General features: G+C 44.8%; 1 protein-coding gene across 8 annotated transcripts in view; it reads right to left on the bottom strand.

Annotated features, from left to right (window-relative positions):
* The window catches only part of BPTF (bromodomain PHD finger transcription factor), a 60,099-nt gene extending 45,935 nt beyond the window's left edge, over positions 1–14,164 (bottom strand). For all 8 annotated transcript variants that reach the window (XM_078598662.1, XM_078598679.1, XM_078598705.1 and 5 more), the window contains exons 1-4: positions 13,507–14,164; positions 6,828–7,105; positions 4,723–4,915; positions 2,987–3,347 (exon numbers count right to left, since the gene is read on the bottom strand). In XM_078598662.1, the coding sequence (XP_078454788.1) occupies positions 2,987–3,347; positions 4,723–4,915; positions 6,828–7,105; positions 13,507–13,960 (1,286 nt within the window). In that variant the 5' untranslated portion in view covers positions 13,961–14,164. The remainder of the gene's footprint in view (positions 1–2,986; positions 3,348–4,722; positions 4,916–6,827; positions 7,106–13,506) is intronic.
* Between the last annotated feature and the right edge of the window lie 2,656 nt (positions 14,165–16,820).

Here is a 16,820-nt window from a genome sequence, read left to right as displayed (position 1 = left end):
TATTTTACAAGCAGTTCTATGAAATCCCCTTCCATACTATTCTCTAAAACAAGGGATTCCACTGCCTCTGGCAAGTTTTCATTGGCTACTTTGTATTCACATCATGCTGATAGTGAGAATGATACAAATGTAATAAAACGAAAATCATATTTTCTGTACATTATCTTTGGTTTACTCTTAGAAGCTTTGCCAAGTCCTCAAACTGTTTCAGGAGCAGAGCATGACATATTAGTACAATTACTCTTTGAGTGATTTTGTGCAGTGATCCTAAGATATCACATTTTTCAGAAGATGCACTTTAATAATGGCCTGTGATGTTTGAACTTATAAACCACTGTGACATGCCACGAAAGCAGCAATGTCAATTAACAAGACACACTGCTCATACACACATTTTATAAGATAATTGCTAGTGTTACAAAGATGCATGCTACTATGCATCAAATGTTTTTATTGTTGTTTCATATGTAATAAAATTGGGTCATATCACCTATGCAGCAACTAGAGGTGCTGCATTCACCATAATGTTAAATAAAATACATTCTTGAATCTAACTGTGAGATCAAATCGTGACATTTCATCAAATGACAAGTAGGATGATTCATCACATTACATTCTAATATTTACATTTAGTAAGTTAGCACATTATTACTATGTGCTGGTTTTTTTCATTTAGTCCAGGATAATTCAGTCCAGGACATTTTCCACTTTCTGCAAATGACACTTTTATAATGGTCTTCAGAAAACTTCCGAACCCAAGCAATAATATGGCACCACAAAGGCAACCTTAATGATCACTACATAATGCAAATATGGTGGAGCAGTGGCACAGTGCTTCGCTATGAACCTGGTGAACTATATGAAATTCCGAGCCTTGGCGAACACCAATGGTGATATCAGAAGTGGTGCTTTCCCCACCACCTGTCCCCCACATCCACCCCTCTTCACCTGCCTTCCACAACCCGCACTCACCACCAGGGGGTGAAGTATGGTCAAACAACCCCCATGACTGGAACGGCATGGGGAGGCCCGAATCGAACAGTGGACTGTTATGAGAGTATCCTTGCTTTGTGAGAGTATTTTGCCATCACGTTTGTCACATGTGCATTGTATGTCTGTCGCTCGGCTGACTTAAGCTTAAAAACCATGACCTTCGTATACCTTAATGCATATCAGTTTAAACTTATCTTCAACCGAAACCGTAACATTTATAGAGCGTCAGCCCACAACAGCTTCAATTCAATGAAAAGGATAAAGTAAGTAAAATGCTCAATGGTTAAATGCAAATATTAAATTTGATAATCAGCTCATAAAATCAAGTAACAAGGCAGATACAAAGCTAAAATAAGTAAAAAAAAAGAAAATGTCAAATCAGCTGGGAGCTTACAAACAAAAAGGCTGCAACTTTTGTATATGTCACTGATGAGCAGTGCTAACCTTGATGAATAAAAGCATTTTCAAAACTAGGGTAATTACAGCTAAAATGCATGAAGCATAATGACTCCCAGCCTTTGAATACATGGCACTTTCATTGCCTGAGCTGCGATAATTGCTCCCCAGAGGTCACTCTGAGATGCATCCTAGAAATGGCTTTCTTTAATGTCTGAGTCTGTGGTTCTTGTACACATGGACTGCTTGAAAAACATGCATTCAGAATGCTTTGCAGTGAAAGCTAAGTGGTCCGCTGTGTTTTTGAAAATAATCAGTACAACAAAAAACATCTGCTGTCCGACTCAAAAAAATAATATGATTTCAAGGATGATGCAACCTAAAATACAAACAGCTCGTATTTTGCAGATACATACCTTTAGTCTGTGTTAACCATATCCAGAAGAGATTGAAGCTTTCTTAATGAGAAAAGACTTCCAAAATCAGTCATATGCCTTTATAGCACTCAACTGAAGTCTCTGCATTGGTTTTAGCCAGATGGCAGGAGAGCAACAGATTATTCAATCTATTAGTGTAGATTTTTGAGCGTTAAACCCAGTCTGGGTACCCTAGTTTCCGTTAAGATGCCAAACACTCATTAATGGAATTGGATAAACATTCCATCGTAAAAAAACCCTCCTGAAATAAGTGTCTTGAGGTTCAGTGAGGCTTTCCTGAATAAATAAGGTGCACTAGTGATGAAATTAAATGCCACAGTGGAATCGCTACAGTATTTGATTATAAATATAAAGTACATTTTCTCATTACCGAGCTTCAAATGTATCTGACAGCCTGGGATACAGCCAAGGTAGGTATGTAGAAAAGAAATGAGGTGACATTATTCTTGAAATCATGTGTGCAGCAGTTTCGTTATTTGTCAGAGCTAGGCAGCAGGGGTTTCTTTGTTATGCTGATTATTACAAAAAACACAAAGAGCACTTGACATTCACAGCACAACATTCCTAAACACCTGTTTTTTCTTTTGCAAACCACACACCGATATCATTCATGCAACAGCTATTTGTCCATCAGGCCGCATCTACCTTGAATAATAATCGTGCAGGAGACGAGGTGACTGGGTGGCTCAGAGGTCAGATTCCTGAGTTGGCATCGCCAAGATCCTGGGTTCTAATCCAGATAGTCGACTGTGATTAAAACAGGTTCTAAAGTATGGTGAGTGGATGGTCTTAGCCCAGTCAATAATGAATGCTCCAAATAGCCACCACACTAGATTTTATTCTACAATTCTTTTTTCTATATTCCAGGTCTGAGAATAAGCTTTACTGCCATCCGAAAAACATTAATCTCACACATGAAGCATGTGGCAAAGTGATGACCTGAGGTCACTTGAAGAGATCTCAGACGTAGTTCTGTTAAACCCAATTCTGTGGGCAATTCTCAAAAACATAGGGTTACTTAATCTTCAAGTCATGACACCAACACGACAACCGGGATAAAATTGGGCAAAAATGACAGTGTGGGCAACAAAACACAATGGTAAGAATAAATAGGCACATTGTGCAACCAGGGGGTGCGGCGCAGGTGGGTCTTGACTCACACAATGATGCGGCGAGCGAGGAACCAGTATTTGCGGCGGTGGCGGTCGTAGCCCAGCGGCTCGTGCCGCACGTACGGCACGGCGCCCTCGGCCTCGGGCACGCAACCCGTGACGCCGGGCACGCGGTGCGCGGTGCACACCTCGCACTGCCACTCGTCCTCGGGCACCTCGGCGAGCGGCGGGCGGACGCACTCCAGGTGATAGACGGCTGGGCACGTCTCGCAGCAGAGCAGGTCGCCAAGGCGGTGGCACGCGCGGCAGTGGTCGTCGTACTGGATCGTGCCCTCGGACACGAGCTCTTCACGCGCCGGCGTCGATGTCACAAACTGGTCCGTGAGGAAGCGAAGCACGCGCAGCTTTCCTGTGGGTAGGAAAGACACGGCAGATACAGATCACACGCGGACAGACGCTCGCGCAACATGAACACGAGCACCTGCGACACCCTACGCGGATATGCACACACACACGGGACAATCAGATTAAAGTGGAGCAACTCTCACAGTTCTTGGCCTGGAATCCAATCATTTCTAGCGGGATTGTGGGATCAGAAGAATCATGGAACCATGAGGGGGGGAGGGTGTGCATGCGTTGCTTCCGGCATGGCTTTCAGGTAAAAAGACATGACCCGCGGAACCTTGCTGGCCTAGTAGCATTGCCATTAAAAGTATGGCCAATGCCTTACGTAATACGTTTTGCAATGGCACCGATACATTCCAGAATACCAATTGGCTGGTATCTGGATTGACTGCTGGGACTACCACCAGGACTACTATTAGTTACTACTGAGAACTCCTGGAATACCACTTTGATTACCGAACTAACATAACTACAAATTAGACTACCAGAACTATCACTGGGAAGACCAGGACCATCAGGATTACCTGTCAAAGCACCATGGTTACCACCAAGACCACCAGGACAACCACTAAGACTAACGGACCACCACAACTACTAGTCAACCAGAAATGTAATTCTGGAATCGGAGATGCTTAGTTATTCTTGTTTGTATAAGTTGTATGATATTGGTTTACTTAAACCTTGCAGGCACTCAAGGCTCAACAATCACCACAATACAAAGAAAAATATTCAATTCTGCAAACAAACTCAAATCGTTGAATCGCTGTAGTGAGGATGCAAAGCTTTACGTGCCTATCATACAGATTCTCAGAAGTGGTTTAAAATAAATTAATTAATATTTATGTATGACGAAAATATTATTTGGGTCTTTCGGTAAAGTCACGTAAATAGGTTCAAATGAATAAAAATATCACATTTTATTTTTTAATCTATTTACATCACCGAAAGACCCAAAGAATATGAATTCCTGCAGTCACAAAAGCTTTAAGTCAAGATATTACTCGGAAAGTTCCACTTCGCCAGCGACCAAGCTAGTTTTCAATGGAGATTTGTGGTGCAGCAGCACAGAATAAGAACATGAAAGTGATCCAAATCGAGGAACAGGCAACAACAGAAGAGAACATATCAGAGGTGCAGGCAAAAATGTATTAAAGAACAAAAATAACAATATTAACAAAATAAACAGGCACATTGCACCTGGTAGATACCTTTCACTGGTGAATCATTACACATTGCCTTCACATTTCCATCATTAATTTATTCCCATTACTCACGCCCTGAGAATGGAAAACCTGACATGGACTTTGCAGCCTCATCAAACTAGAGCCACTTGTCACAGCCGACATTCCTGTACGGCCATGGCTTGGCCGAGTGGGCACCTGGTATGAGGGGGCCGTAGGGGAAGTCCTCCAGGTCGAGGGTATTCAGCGGGGCGCCCAGCTCCTTGGGGTCACTCTCGCAGTACGAGCGCGTCACCTCGGGCCACGTCATCGCGTCCAGAAGGTACAGCGTCGAGTTGATGGAATCCTTCAGATCAGCCGGGCCAAACGAGGTGCCCGTTGAGTCTTCCTCCTGGCAACACAGGCAATGGAGCAGAACCGCACTGGTAAAGATGCTGTCATCATCAAGACTTAGTATGTTTAACCATGCCTATAATGCAGCACAATCTCAAAGAGACTTGCAGCTGGCAACCCCCAGTGCCAGCTGTCCCTTTGAGGTATGAGGTCAACGCAACACGGGCCAGCAAGTGGATATTAGTCTGCCAGTACATGGCGATGTTGCAATGTGGATTTGACAGCAATTTATCAAACATGGAAAATGTAGATGATGATACTTTCACACAAGGATTACTTGTTTAAATAATGTGATGGGATATTTAACATTCACTGTGGAGCAAATGACAATTATCTTAAAGGAACTCTCTTGTGCATGGCAGGTTCCATTGATTGAACATTCCTTCTGATATCAAGAGGCTCTTTCATTAGGATTCTGCTGCAAGTATCTCAGAGCACTGAGCTGATACTAATGACATCCTGTGTTTGAATCTGATGAGCTACCTGGGATCAAAATGGGTTTTAAATTTGCCAGTTGAACATCTAAACCCAGTTATAAATAACTACACAAAATGAATATAAACTTTTAGAAAAATGCACTACATAAATCGGACTGATTTCAATCCTGAGAATTAAACATTTTTATTTCATTAAAATTAAAGAAAAACGATTTGTCAGGAATATAACAAGCATGCCCCTAATGTAGCTAGGCCTATGATAATGACATCATCTCTTGGACCGTTCTTTCAAACCTAGTGGTCTACTGCTCGCTGTGACAGTTCCAAATGGTAACGTTGTGTCGTTATGCGACACTGGTAGCACAATTGGAATATATATGGGAGGGGGGGAAAAGGACTTTGATAGAAGTAGGGCACAATCAATCAACAGTTGGTCACTCTAAAGCACAGCGGTTCTTTCATTTGGATCCTATGGAAGCACAATGCTGATTTTATCTGCCACTCCTCCTTATGAAAGGAAGGACACAAGCCAAAAAACAACCAGTTCTAATCTTACAGACACGTACCAAGGCTGTATAACAGTTTGGAACTTTGTTCATGATAAAAAAAAGTCAGGCATGCCATTACAGGACTCAATTGATGTCAATGCTACATTACTCCCAAACATCTTACTATACCACCAATGCAGAATAGTAATGAGAGTGGTACAGTGACAATTATGACAATAATTGAACTTTTTTTAAAGCTGCCAATTAAGGATGCATCTGCAAAAGCAAGTTGTCTTGTAGTTTGTCTTCTTCTAAAATTGCTCATCTGTCAAACATGGGAAACGATGGGAAATTACGGATTGCATTTACACTTCCGAGACTCGTGAATTTTGAGCATAAAGATAGATGTTTATTCTATTAATCATGAGATCCCTCTTCTGTCGCTTTGGGGGAAAACTTGAGGAGAGGATCACAGCTTTTTGTCAGCTCAAACCATTTTTTCTTTGTACGACAAACGGCCTATACTTGCCCCATCATCTGCAAAATATCAACGTGAAAGACAGGTGTTACACGAGGATTTCCCAGAACTCAGTTCCTCCTCATTCAGCATGGTGCATTTTTTTTCAGTTTGGAAACGTTTGAAATAAAAATGAGTTGTTACATGCTGCATGTGCCTGATTATTCCTGGAAAAAATACCATACGCAAGGCAAGATGATAATAACCAGTGCTCTCTAAAAGTGCAATGTGCTGAGAAATCATAAGATGCCTGCAGCACAAAATCACTGAATTTTAATGGATGTAAATTGGTAAAAATAATGTGACAAGTTGAGCAATGCAATCAGCTTGTGTGCAGATGCTCAGTTGATTCCTATATCACAGGACCGTGAGAGATGGCAACGGCTTTGGGAGACCTTCATCCAGCAGTGGATTGATCATGTGCCCATCACTCCTCTTGCATCTCGCTAAAGCCACCACGCCACTTACCTTGAGGACGGCTCTTAGCAGCGCCAGGTGCGTCTCCGTGAGCAGCGCACACTGCTCCTGGGCAGCGACGGCGGCGCAAAAGTCCTCGAAGCGGAAGGGTGAGAGGCGCAATGGGTTGCGGAACCGCCGCAGGACCTCGTACACGCCCAGTGCCTCCATGATATGCTCGGAGGGTACCAGCAGGTCCTCGGAGGAGCGCGGCAGCGTGAGCGGAGGCACGTCCTTCTCCTCGCATGGTGGGCTCGGGGGCCGTGGTGCGCGGAATGGACGCTTGCGACCTGGCAACGGTAGACACACATGAGTAGAGGCTCAATATCAAACACAATATTAATGTAAAAATCATATAAAATGCAACCTTGCAAATTCTCACTCATGCCTGTGTGGGTGAAAGGGTTTCAACTAGAAGGGGCTTTATAGAGCTCCTCACCAGACATCTTGCAAGAGGTAGGAGTAGCCATACTTTACCCCACCAGACTCTACCTAACAGTCAAATAACTGTGGTGTTTCCATTTAAACTACTAAGTGGACAGGGCAATTTTAGAATTTGCCCATTGGGTCAACTGCCATGCCAGGAGATCAATCGAACTGGCTCCTTCTGAAAGGCATGTCCAGTGGGCTAACCATTAGACTATGAGGTTGCAGTATGTGGAGCAGACGATTGGGCACTGACAACACATACATGTGCGGGGATATTTCTTTAATATGAAACAAGCTAGGGGTGTCGATTAAAATCGATTCTTACGCGCGTGACACATTCAACAAATTGTGCGCATCGGAGTCCATAATGAGTGGTACAATCTCATTTAATAAAAAATAAGAAAAGCCAATTTAAAGTTAAGGAAATATAAGTGGGCTTGCAGCGCCAAAAATAACACCGACCATGGAGATAGAGTGATCAGAACGGCTGGTATGCAGGTACTGAGTGAATTGTTGATTCGTTGGAGTTTGAAGTATCGTGGTGACTTGGGGAGGCCTTCATAAAGCAGTGGATTGATTAAGGCTGATGAGTGTGATATGAAATGTTATATTTAGGCTATTGCAGTGAACAGGTTTGTGTTCGTGAGAGACTAAACAAGAAACAATGCAAATACGTCAAAAAAATTACACAAAAGAAAAACTGATTCTTATTAATACAATTGCAACCCCAAGCAGTATTAATTCATGAAATTGCTAGAAAATTCATTCATTTCATGCCTAAAAAAGCCATGTTTTGTCCCGACTACAAAGTAGTCGCCATTAAAATAATAATAAATAACTACCATACAACTGCAAAGTCCTGCTTAGGATGGCCGGCCAATGCATTGAATATTTTGATGGGTGGGAAAAATGCAGTTGCCTACCAACTGTACTGCCATCAACAGGCACTTTCTGCCCTGCACATTCCTCAAAACATGCATCCAAAGTTCGGGGAAATAAGCGTGTGCCACCACTCATGGCCAAAATGTTGACACTGCGGCTCTTACATTGAGTGAACACAATGTAAAGTACAAATAATGTATTTTAAATGAATGTTTGAAATATAGTTGCAAATCACTGGGCATGGTTTGCCCAAGTAACCCTTGGGCTCGGTGGATGTGTATTTGCTTTGCCAATGCAAGGTCTTGACAGTCCAGTGCCAAAGAACTCTGATGCAAGAGAGACTGTGTTGTGCTTTATGTACATAAAGGAGAGCTACCTTATTGCCTCCCATGAAAAATTATGAAGTCACAAATTACACGAATCTGTTATTAATGTTACTCTGTAAAGACACATTTTAATTTGATACCACCTACCGGATGTTTTTTTGTTGCATGCAATGCGAGTGAAAAACGATTTGAAACATTTTCTTTTAAAACAAGTGATTGATATTAGTTAATGTTTTAAAAGAAACCAAAGCATGAAAGTAAGAACTAATGAAAATTATTGAGTTTAAATTGGCTCGAACAGCTTATCTCTCTGCCAGTGCACTTTTTTATGCACTGATGCTGATTCCTATTAAGTGCACCCCTGTGGCTCCGAAGCTGTGACAATCAGCAGCACACCACCATCAATTGGCTCTGCTTGTGGGGCCACAGACTCGCAGATAAGTCCGAGTCGTGGCCACAGGGGCTGATGGGCTGATCCCACTAATGTGCAACATAATGAGTTTTTGATCTTCCAAATTGTCCCAATGCCTGTCCATCTGACAAAATATGACCAGGTATTCTGCAAGCAAGTGTTATTTTTATGGAGTCTTGCTGTTGAAAATAGCAAAGCCGCGCAACAAATTGCTTGTATCTCTAACCAATCTGCAAACTGTTAAGCCACAGTACAGGTGATAGCCTCCTCATCAGCAAAGTAACGTCAAAAAAAGATTCCCGGCCACATAAGCTAACAAATGTATCTAAAAACAGGGAAAACCTGGCAACTTAAACATTGCTTGATCATATATATATTTTATATATATGCAGTCTGCAGCACTGTGCAAACACAAATGCAGTCCACCGTAATTCACAAACCTTTTCTTAAATCCCCTACAATCCATCCACCAAGCAGGATAAATTTGAACACAGTACGTCAACAGGAAGGTTGCAAGTGGTGGGGTAAAGTATGGTTACGACCCACCACTAACAAAACATCTAACCAGCATGGAAGAAATAGCCAAAATATCCTCGAGAGGCTGTCTGGAACTCCTTCTAGAAAAAGTCCTTCTGCCAGCAGTGCGATTGTCAGGATGCACCTTCGCACGTTTACCTTTACACTTAGCAAAGAGGAATGTGGCTAATTTATGAAAGGTGGAAGTAAAAACATTAATAGCCCGCTTTGAAAGCACACATTTTGATTGAAATAGGTCCATCAATGTCACGTGGCAAATTAGAACCTCAGATGAACACTCGTGATTATTCTTCAACTTGACATGAGCTTTAATTATTTTCCATAATATCGCTGTGATTTCAACACATCGTGGGTGATGATGCGCACATTCACCATTCACCGCACGTGCAACAAACAGCAAACAATAAAGGTGCACATCATTCCTCACATTTTTTTTTAAGGTTTCACCTTCGCAGGCCTAAATCTTGACTTAAAGCTTTCCTGACTGCAGCTCTTTGAACCTATCTACATGACTTTAGCGAAAGACCCAAAGAATACTTCGCAGGCCTATTCCAACTTTTAAAATCGGAGCCATTCTACAGTAACTTTTTCTTACTTAGACGTCTCTTACATCAATGCTCACGATAACAAATATGGAGAAATGTAAACAGCAATACCTCTGTGCCTTCCATTTATCTAGCTGAAATTTAATGTAGCACGGGACATAAAATTGGTCTGCCGAAACAACTGGCCAATTTCAGACACGTGGCTTACAGAAAACACAAAACTTCACTGCAAGTCAAACACGTCAACAAGCAACCATGCAGCAGCTTGACCTCACGTTCCTGATAACTGAAAAGATAATCATCAGAGCATAGGATTTTTTCCATTATTCACTGCATGAAGTCATGCTGTTTATTTACTTTGTTAATTAAAAACCAAATTTCACGCATTGAAACATATAGACAATAATACAGTGGGACAGACCACGCAAATCGGCTTATGTAAACAAGTTGACCAGTTTCTATTGGTTATAACTTAAACTGTGAGCTTTTTGTATGGGTAAAAAAAGGCATCACGTAACCTCCTGCCAAAATGCATGCAACATCCATCTCCCAAATCCTCAGCAACTTAGGTCACGATCAATACATGCAGTCGAACCGTGACTCAAAGCCATTTAAAAGTAAAACTACAACATCGTTTAAAGATACTTGATTGCTCCAACTCAAGCATCTTTGCTTTACTACTACTACTATTATCATTACACTTATTTATCCAAAAAAGGCTCACCGAGTCTCAAGACGTTTTCAGGAGGGACCTACCAATGTTTCGCAATTGGGGGCAGTGTTTCTTTGTGTAATCCAAAATTAGTCAATTGCAGGTAATATTTCAACATTGGGATGTTTGGCCAATGGCTGTTAGATTGTACGTTTTAGCTATAGGAAGACACCAGAAGAAATCTATGCAGAACGGAGGGAGAAGCTACAAACTCCACAAAGAGAGGCTCCCGAGACAGGGTTCAAACCCTGAATCGTCTTGCTGTGAGGCACAAGTGTTATCACTGTGCCTCCCTGCCACCCTGCATAATGTGATGTATTACTTTTTTGGCAAGAAAACATACCTGAGCATCGATGTGAAAAGACATTTTTTTATCAATGGGTGGCTGTGGGACTTTGTGCAAGTTGGCTCAGCAGTGAGTGGACCATAAGGCTATGTTAGCCACCTGTAATAGCAGTCAAAAATTACAATGCCAAGAAGTGATACATATTCATAGCAACAGCTCATTGTGACGTGTTACCTTTAAACAAAATACATCGTAATTCACTGCAACACCTGAAGAGCAGCAGATGCCACGCATGTGGAGGAATGTAAATGTGTACACATCAGCGGGCCCCCTCTAAATAGGCAATGAAAAACTGTGACAACGACCACCCTCCTTCATATACATTGCAATGCACAGCCAGCTCTTCACATGAACGAATCAAGCTCAGCAACAGAAAATTACGGATGCTACAATGGCCACTTGATTCGGCTACGGCCTTGTTGTGAAGCAAGAGGCAACAGATTGAAATAGAGGATCAAACACCTTCAGGCTCAATCTGAACCCGGTTCAGTGCAGCTCCTTCCACATGACACAAAGCCCACTCGCCGTCTCTTCTAAATACATCCGCTTTACGTAGGCGAGATATTGCATATGGAAGATGAAATAGGGAAGGGGGTGAGGATAGGGACACATGAGACGGGGGGGGGGGCAGCAATGACACTGCATGGCCCAGGGCCAACGAGGCCAAGTACAGGCGGCCACAGCAACAAGGGCCCTAAGGGTCCCAGTTGCAGCCCCAGGTGGGGAAATAAATGGCCGATCACCTATCCCGGCAAACAGTCAGAGCAGCATCACCGAGTCCCATAAGTAGCAACCCTTGCACAGTGTGTTCTGCCTTTATAGGGACGAGTCAAAAAGAGGGTGAGTTTACAATGTTATATATATAGTTTTTAGAGGCACCCACAGACATGAGGTCTCAAAGTATCATGCAAAACTCAAATATTCTATCAGTGTATAAAAACCCCAATCATAAAATTGTATGTGTTCATATTCACGACGCAGCGATGAACAGGAGAGGACTAGAAATTATGTTAATGGTTTTCATCATCACAAATGACGATGACGTGCAGGAGTCTCTGGGATGGGAGAAACATGTTTAAATAATAATTAAAGATCAATGTCGTGTCTTCTGTAGCATAGGGTCAGGGTTAATGTCTAAGTAATGGCCAAGACGAAGGTAAAAAGGATAAGGATTACGGTATATTCCTCATTTGGTAATGCTATGGTTATAGCTTATGTTAAGGCTGTGGACAATGTAGGCTTAGGACCAGGGTTAAGGTCAGAGTTATAACTGGTTAAGTTTGGGATGGACCCAGGGTTATTGATAGAGTGTAAGTCTGAGATTAGGTTTAGTGACAGGTGTATGTTTAGCGATATGGTGAGACCTAGAGTAAGCCACGCAGGAAATAACATAAGCGATAATCTGTAAACGGACAAAAGTCCGTTTCTCTGCATAAAAATGAAATCTAGTCCCGCAGCCCTTGGACCTTATGGACCACAGTTTTTTTGGAAAATTCGTTGGTTTACAAGTCTCAGACTGATGGGCAAAGAGTCTGCAAGTATTTTTTTATTTAAATAATACTAATTAATTAATGACCAATTATCGTCAAAGAGAGCAAGCACATATACGTTTGTTGTTGTAGAAATAACATGGAACCTAAGTTATAACTAGTGATGGGTTATTGTAAGCCATGATCGTGTCTATTGCTGATTCTAAAACTGCACCTGGGTGCATGGCTATGCTAAGGCCTGAGGCTAGATTTACATGAATATAATTGGTTTTGTCCATGCCTGTGGTAGTTTTAACCCCCGGACTTAAAAGATAACTAATTCTAGAGTTAAACCCAAGTTTATGACGATACGGAATTTAGGCTTAGGGGATGAGGATAATGCAATAGGAATGCAACATTTTGCTTTGAGCAATGTTTACAAACATATATATAGAGCATGTAACGCCAGAGCTAATTCTTTCGGTGAAACTTGGATTAAGTTGAGGTTTCCGTGACGAATCGACGACCCTGCACTGCCCAGCGTGTTAGGAGGCACCGTCAAACACCCATCACCGACACGGCGTGGAGAGGCTCTCGTCAAACAGTGGATTGACCGAGGATGACAAGTTTAAGTCTTGTTTAAACCTAGATTTTGGGCTAGATCGGAGTTAATTGTTAGGGCCATGTGTAGAGCGAGTGGCAGACAAAGCCACAGGACTAAAGTTAACGGGGTTTGACGGAGTTTGCACGCAGAGCGAAGTTCATTGCGGCACAAAGGTTGAATCGAGGGCCAAGTCTCCGATTGGACCGGGGGGGTTAGGTCCAGACCTAAGTTTAGGCTTTAGGCCTGGCCTATCCTCACGGTGGAGAGCCGCGGGGATGAAAATAGCCCGAACACTTGCACCTCTAGAGGCTCAGCCTCGCTCCGCATCACTCCCGACGTCACACCGCCCCGCGGGCCTGAAGAGACACGTCTCTCGTGTGTCACCTCGTCCACCTCATCAATGTCATCCACACAGCCGCAACGCCTCACCGGGGGCTCCGCTGTCGCTGCTCTTCTCCGTGCAGAAGCTCAGGTCGTCCTCGTCATCCTCTTCGAGCGCGTCCACCTCATCCTCCTCGCTGGCGCCGCGGTTGTAGTCGGAATCATCATCCATGTAGCTGTCCTCCTCCTCCTCTTCCTCCTCCTCCTCTTCTTCTTCGTCGTCTTCGCTGCTGTCGCGTCCCGCGATTACCTTGGACATGAGCTTCTTCGAGCGCAGTGCCGCCGCACGGCCTCCTCCCCTGCGCCCGGACGCCGCGGAGCCAACGCCGGCTCGGGACGCCGGCATCGCGGGCCCGAGCGGCCCGTGAGCGATGACCGCGGCCACGCCGCCGGCGCGGGCCCGGCCGCCGCGCAGTTTTCCCGCAGGGCCTCCAGGCAACCCCGAGGCTTCGCCTTGGCCTAGCACGATGGCTTTGGGCGGTCTGCCTCGCCTGCCCCTCATTGCTCTCTTGGAAAAAACGACCCGAAAACGAAGGACGACTGTCGTAGTCGCGATGGCACGACGCGAAACAAAAGGAAACGGCCTTCAAATGAGGAGCGAGACGAAGCCGCGCGCCCTATAGGCGTCCATCTCGCCCCGCGAACAAAAAAATCGCCGCCATGTTTTTTTTTAGCTCGCGCCTCTCACGCGCTGCATTTGGTAGCGCGGATAGGCACGGGGGGCTCGGTGCGGCGCTGACGGCGCGGCGACACCCATCCGCGCTACAAAATACAATCTCGCCACCAGCCGGCCCGGTCACGTGACGGCCTCTCCTGCCCAACTACTGCTGAGGAAGGGATCGTGATGGAGACACGTGGGTTTGGTGATGGGGGTAGTGGTGGTGGTAGTAATGGGAGACGTATAGATGTTGGTAGTCATGGGAAAGACGTGGGTTTGGTGATGGGGGTAGTGGTGGTGGTAGTAATGGGAGACGTGGAGATGTTGGTGGTAGTGATGGAGACACGTGGGTTTGGTGGTGGGAGACGTGGAGATGTTGGTGGTAGGGATGGAGACACGTGGATTTGGTGATGGGGGTAGTGGTGGTGGTGGTAGTGATGGGAGACGTGGAGATGTTGGTCGTGATGGGAGAGACGTGCGTTTTGGTGATGGGAGTGGTGGTGGTGGTGGTAGTGATGGGAGACGTGAGTTTGTTGATAGAGGTAGTGGTAATGGGAGACGTGGAGATGTTGGTAGTGATGGGAGACACGTGGGTTTGGTGATGGAAGTACTGTAGTGGTGGTGGTAATGGGAGACAACGTGGGTTTGGAGGTAGTGGTAGTAGTGAGAGACCTGGAGTAGCCGGTGGTTGTGATGGGAGACACAGGTTCGGGGTTGTAGATAGTGGTAGTGTGGGAGCCACGTGGGTTTCTGTATTTCATAAAAGTGCAGTGTTGTTGTAGTTCGCTTTGTTTATTTTGATTAGTCAGTGGTCCCGGCTGGAGGAGGCCTTCATCCAGCAGTAGATTGACCATAGGTGTTGCTGATGATGCCGATTGACGACCCAAAAAAACAGTAGCCACATGGGGTCTGCCCAGTGACCTGCTTGCCAACCACTTTCACGTGGTCAGTGGATCCGGCCTGGCGCACGCGGTGGTCGCTTTTTTTGCATAGTGCTGTAGTTTTGAGTGGTGGAACCGGATTGGGGGAGCTAATCCAACAGAACATTGATCATGGCTGATGAACCGGTAACGATCTGGATCCGTCCAGTGACCTCGTACCTTGCATGGCACAAACGTTGGTGGTGACGTTACAGACGCTTAAATGATAACGGGGTGATTATTTTTAATACATACAAGTGTCGTAAATTTATTTGACGTAATCAGCATAAACCCGTAACCACTCGGGGGGCTATCCATTGACCCATCAGCATGGACGTGACCACCTCTAAGCGCACCTAGCCTGGCACAAACGTCACCGCCGCTCAATGCGACGAACAGCGCCTGTCGTCGGTGACGATGGAACACAAAATGTGGTTGACAATTTTTGTATCGTTTTTACTGAAGTTTACGGTAGGAATTGTGTTTGTTTAGCTGCCCCCCCCCATCTCTCCCTCCATCGCCCGCGTGTCGCTTGTTCCCAACATGGAGCCTCCTGCATTGCCCCCCCCCCCATTCCTCCTCCTCCCTCGCCGTCTTCACAGCCGCAGCGGTGATCAGAGGCGCTTCGGGAGGGGACACAGAAATCCGACGGCGCTTCCAGAACCCACCTCTCTCCAATCTTTCACTGTTCAATTAAGTTTCATTGTGTTGTTGTTGTGTTCAATTAACGGGGACGATTCGGCGGTTAGATCGATTAAATCTAAAGCGACCGATTCCATTGGAAGTTGCATCAGTCGCCGATGCGACGATTCGGACCCCTAATCGTACGTTACAATCGATTCCTTAAATTGCAAGCGGAACAGACGGCCACGGAAGCAACCGACGCCCGTATAACAACAAAGACGTTTTCGTTCATTAGAGTTTATTCTGCGATTAATCAAAGGCCAAGGGGTTCAATAATCGATAATCGCGGTGAAGCGACTCTCCAAACCTCAAATCGAGCGGGAATCGAATCGCGACGTCGCGAACGGACAGTCCATTTAATAAAACTCGCGTGTCAGGTCGCGACACGTGTTGGGTCGATTTAACACATTTATCATTTTACGATTGAATGAAATGCTTTGCCGCGGATGTTTAACTTTATAGTTTTATACCGGGAATAGAAGTGCCCCCCCACCCCCCGTCTATTCGCTTCCACAATCCTCACAATGGACTCGTCCAACACAATCGTCATCGCACGTGGGCTGTCCGAAATCGCTTTTTTTACGTTCAATTCGTCTTTATAACTTCGCTGAACTAACGCGAAACACACTCGCACGAGTGCCTGCTGCGTCGGGAGAGGTTCTTTACCGACTTGAGATACACGAGATTGTATTTGTATGCGTCTTAGCCGCCACGACGCCTAGGCCGCGCCGAGGCCCCGCGCTGGACTAGCGGCTCTGCCGAGGAAAGTGCGACGGGCTCGGCGAAAGGATGGGCTCAGGGAATTAAGATGTTTACAATTTGACCACTTTTTATAGTTAGAACTTGGTACATTGACTACATATGGTTGAAGGAGTTAATGTTTTGATCCCAATGCACCTTCGAGAACTGTCATTCCCCCCCCCACTTCATTTTCAGGAATGCACTTCACATTCATCTCGAGCTTTGCAGCTCTTTCCCATTTAGATATTTCCTACATCAGCCCTTGTTCAGTCCACTGCTGGATGAAGGCCTCGTCACACCATTCTCTGTTGGAAGTTTTGTTTAGAGGTTTGAGCAAACTACACAGATCCGTGATGGCG

This window comes from Lampetra planeri, chromosome 1 (assembly GCF_965212315.1).
Source record: "Lampetra planeri chromosome 1, kcLamPlan1.2.h2, whole genome shotgun sequence".
Lineage (NCBI taxonomy): Eukaryota > Metazoa > Chordata > Hyperoartia > Petromyzontiformes > Petromyzontidae > Lampetra > Lampetra planeri.
Note: the sequence above shows the minus strand (reverse complement) of the source record. Positions and strands in the feature narration are given on the sequence as shown.